We start from the raw sequence: 5395 nt of genomic DNA, 5'->3' as shown, positions 1-5395 counted from the left end.
CACGATCTGAACACGGTGTAACACGAGTATAACACGATCTGGACACGATGTAACACGAGTATAACACGAGCTAGACACGGTGTAACACGAGTACAACACGAGCTAGACACGGTGTAACACGAGTATAACACGATCTGAACACGATGTAACACGAGTATAACACGATCTGGACACGGTGTAACACGAGTATAACACGATCTGAACACGGTGTAACACGAGTATAACACGATCTGAACACGATGTAACACGAGTATAACACGAGCTAGACACGGTGTAACACGAGTACAACACGAGCTAGACACGGTGTAACACGAGTATAACACGATCTGGACACGATGTAACACGAGTACAACACGATCTGGACACGATGTAACACGAGTATAACACGATCTGCACACGATGTAACACGAGTATAACACCATCTGAACACGGTGTAACACGAGTATAACACGATCTGGACATGATGTAACACGAGTACAACACGAGCTAGAAACAATGTAGCACAAATATAACACGATCTGGACACGATGTAACACGAGTATAACACGAGCTAGAAACAATGTAACACAAATATAACACGATCTGGACACGATGTAACACGAGTACAACTCGATCTAGACACGATGTAACACGAGTATATCACGATATGGACACGATGTAACACGAGTACAACACGAGCTAGACACGATGTAACACGAATATAACACGATCTAGACACGATGTAACACGAGTACAACACGATGTAGACACGATGTAACACGAGTATAACACGATCTGAACAAGATGTAACACGAGTATAACACGAGCTAGACACGGTGTAACACGAGTATAACACGATCTGGACACGATGTAACACGAGTACAACACGATCTAGACACGATGTAACACGAGTATAACACGATCTGGACACGATGTAACACGAGTATAACACGATCTGAACACGATGTAACACGAGTATAACACGATCTGAACACGGTGTAACACGAGTATAACACGATCTGGACACGATGTAACATGAGTATAACACGATCTGAACACGATGTCACACGAGTACAACACGAGCTAGACACGGTGTAACACAGATATAACACGTGCTAGACAAGATGTAACACGAGTATAACACGATCTGGACACGATGTAACACGAGTACAACACGATCTGGACACGATGTAACACGAGTATAACACGATCTGCACACGATGTAACACGAGTATAACACCATTTGAACACGGTGTAACACGAGTATAACACGATCTGGACACGATGTAACACGAGTACAACACGAGCTAGACACGATGTAACACGAGTACAACAAGATCTGAACACGATGTAACACGAGTACAACACGATCTGGACACGATGTAACACGAGTACAACACGAGCTAGAAACAATGTAGCACAAATATAACACGATCTGGACACGATGTAACACGAGTATAACACGAGCTAGAAACAATGTAACACAAATATAACACGATCTGGACACGATGTAACACGAGTATAACACGAGCTAGAAACAATGTAACACAAATATAACACGATCTGGACACGATGTAACACGAGTACAACTCGATCTAGACACGATGTAACACGAGTATATCACGATCTGGACACGATGTAACACGAGTACAACACGAGCTAGACACGATGTAACACGAGTATAACACGATCTAGACACGATGTAACACGAGTACAACACGATGTAGACACGATGTAACACGAGTATAACACGATCTGAACAAGATGTAACACGAGTATAACACGAGCTAGACACGGTGTAACACGAGTATAACACGATCTGGACACGATGTAACACGAGTACAACACGATCTAGACACGATGTAACACGAGTATAACACGATCTGGACACGATGTAACACGAGTATAACACGATCTGAACACGATGTAACACGAGTATAACACGATCTGAACACGGTGTAACACGAGTATAACACGATCTGGACACGATGTAACACGAGTACAACACGATCTGGACACGATGTAACACGAGTATAACACGATCTGGACACGATGTAACACGAGTATAACACGATCTGAACACGATGTAACACAGATATAACACGTGCTAGGCACGATGTAACACGAGTATATCACGAGCTAGACACGATGTAACACGAGTACAACACGAGCTAGAAACAATGTAACACAAATATAAAACGATCTGAACACGATGTAACACGAGTATAACACGAGCTAGACACGGTGTAACACAGATATAACACGTGCTAGACACGATGTAACACGAGTATATCACGAGCTAGACACGATGTAACACGAGTACAACACGAGCTAGAAACAATGTAACACAAATATAAAACGATCTGAACACGATGTAACACGAGTATAACACGAGCTAGACACGGTGTAACACAGATATAACACGTGCTAGACACGATGTAACACGAGTATATCACGAGCTAGACACGGTGTAACACAGATATAACACGTGCTAGACACGATGTAACACGAGTATATCACGAGCTAGACACGATGTAACACGAGTATATCACGAGCTAGACACGGTGTAACACAGATATAACACGTGCTAGACACGATGTAACACGAGTATATCACGAGCTAGACACGGTGTAACACAGATATAACACGATCTGGACACGATGTAACACGAGTACAACTCGAGCTAGACACGATGTAACACAGATATGACACGTGCTATACAAGATGTAACACGAGTATAACACGAGCTAGACACGATGTAACACGAGCTGGACACAATGTAACACGAGTATAACACGAGCTAGACACAATGTAACACAAGTATAACACGATCTGGACACGATGTAACACGAGTATAACACGATCTGAACACGATGTAACACGAGTATAACACGATCTGAACACGGTGTAACACGAGTATAACACGATCTGAACACGATGTAACACGAGAATAACACGATCTGGACACGATGTAACACGAGTATAACACGATCTGGACACGGTGTAACACGAGTATAACACGATCTGAACACGGTGTAACACGAGTATAACACGATCTGAACACGATGTAACACGAGTATAACACGATCTGGACACGATGTAACACGGGTACAACACGAGCTAGAAACAATGTAACACAAATATAAAACGATCTGAACACGATGTAACACGAGTATAACACGAGCTAGACACGGTGTAACACAGATATAACACGTGCTAGACACGATGTAACACGAGTATATCACGAGCTAGACACGATGTAACACGAGTACAACACGAGCTAGAAACAATGTAACACAAATATAAAACGATCTGAACACGATGTAACACGAGTATAACACGAGCTAGACACGGTGTAACACAGATATAACACGTGCTAGACACGATGTAACACGAGTATATCACGAGCTAGACACGGTGTAACACAGATATAACACGTGCTAGACACGATGTAACACGAGTATATCACGAGCTAGACACGATGTAACACGAGTATATCACGAGCTAGACACGGTGTAACACAGATATAACACGTGCTAGACACGATGTAACACGAGTATATCACGAGCTAGACACGGTGTAACACAGATATAACACGATCTGGACACGATGTAACACGAGTACAACACGAGCTAGACACGATGTAACACAGATATGACACGTGCTATACAAGATGTAACACGAGTATAACACGAGCTAGACACGATGTAACACGAGCTGGACACAATGTAACACGAGTATAACACGAGCTAGACACAATGTAACACGAGTATAACACGAGCTGGACACGATGTAATACGAGTATAACACGAGCTAGACACGATGTAATACGAGCTAGAGACAATGTAACACGATTATAACACGAGCTAGACATCATGTAACACGATTATAACACGAGCTGGACACGATGTAACACGAGCATTGGAGCACATGTCAAAAATAGTTCCGACATCGTGAACCAACCACGATCTCTCACGATGTATCACGATGTTAAGATCGTGATATATCATGGCAAAACCGCGATAGTTTGGCGGGTAGCCTGTTGCTCTCTGAGCAAAACTGTGACGGACGGACAGAAGCCAATCCTATAAGACTTTCCTCCTGTGTAGATGGGAATACTACATGAGAATGAAACAAAACAACTTGTACCCACTCGAGTAGGTATTTATGATGCACATGGTTTAAATGTCGATGTAAAGGCAGAGAATGGGGAATAGTTTAGTTTCATTATGTACGAGTTCTTCGTTCAGTTTTATGTAACAAAAGCCTACCCAATATGGCCAACAAGCAGATATGCCAAAATTGCAACTTGGGATGTTCATGCACAACGATGTTATTGTCATGAGAAGAAATCGATCAGGAGAATTCTGTATGCCTTCACCCAAAGGGAAACCGGGGACTAGTTTTATGTATGCCGTATGTAGACCATTTGGTTCAGAAGAGTGGTTTTTGAAGAAATTTACCCAATAAAAGGCCAAAGTGCTCTGAAAGCCTTTAATCCAATATTTGCCGTGACAAACTTCACAACAGAAATAACATAAAATGTGAAGTGTCTAAAGCTTCGGCTACATGTGCAGTTAGACAGTGATTGGTTAAGCAGAGTAGACCCAAAAGTGTACTTGTTTGCGTCCTGTAAAGCTACAACATCCTATGATAGAGATGTGTTACTTTCTTACAGTGCTCGGCCTATCGATGGGGTAAGTTTGTGTGCTTACTCAGTTCATAGATGTAGGAAAACTATTATCTAATGACTAAAAACTGTTACAAAATCTGACATAGTTCAAATAAGATCTATTTATTTCTTGGATATATGATATGATATGATATGATATGAGATATGATATATGATATGATATGATATGATATGAGATATGATATGATATGATATGATATAACAATAGGCGTGGCAACATGCATATTGGTACTTGTGTATGCTTCTGAATAATAAAATCTTCATTTCAGAACAACTTTTCCCCATGAGCAGTGTACAGCTGTTAAAGGAAGGAATTCAGTCGAATCTGTATTCAGTAAACCCTTTGAATACGTGTTCTGTGCATTGTGATTTTTGAGAAAATCCAACACTCTCCTCTGTGACGACTGATGATCTTGACTGGTGACCTCCGACTGGTAACCTTGACTAATGACCTCCGCTTCACCCAAAGTGTTGAATCCCAGTGTACATGAATACAATTGAGTAGTATAGGTAATGATGGTTCTGCCGCAACCCCACTGGAGCCATATATATATAATCTATACTGCTACTACAAGGGGAATTTTTTATTTGTAAACGATGATGTGAATCAACGATCGTCATGACATTAAGTTAAATTGGCTCCAGGTCATCACCACCCGGAGCCAATCAATGATACCACAGAAGGAATCTTTTAGCACAAAAACGATGAGGAGATAAAACTAT

General features: G+C 41.5%; 1 protein-coding gene across 1 annotated transcript in view; it reads left to right on the top strand.

Moving 5' to 3' along the window:
* LOC139472309 (uncharacterized) overlaps positions 1 to 4959 on the top strand; it is a 50242-nt gene extending 45283 nt beyond the window's left edge. Inside the window, exons 8-9 of the mRNA XM_071254753.1 lie at positions 4658 to 4676; positions 4942 to 4959. Coding sequence (XP_071110854.1) covers positions 4658 to 4676; positions 4942 to 4959 — 37 coding nt within the window. The remainder of the gene's footprint in view (positions 1 to 4657; positions 4677 to 4941) is intronic.
* Positions 4960 to 5395: the final 436 nt, after the last annotated feature.

This window comes from Haliotis cracherodii, unplaced genomic scaffold, assembly GCF_022045235.1.
Source record: "Haliotis cracherodii isolate W230 unplaced genomic scaffold, xgHalCrac1.p SCAF_24, whole genome shotgun sequence".
Lineage (NCBI taxonomy): Eukaryota > Metazoa > Mollusca > Gastropoda > Lepetellida > Haliotidae > Haliotis > Haliotis cracherodii.
Note: the sequence above shows the minus strand (reverse complement) of the source record. Positions and strands in the feature narration are given on the sequence as shown.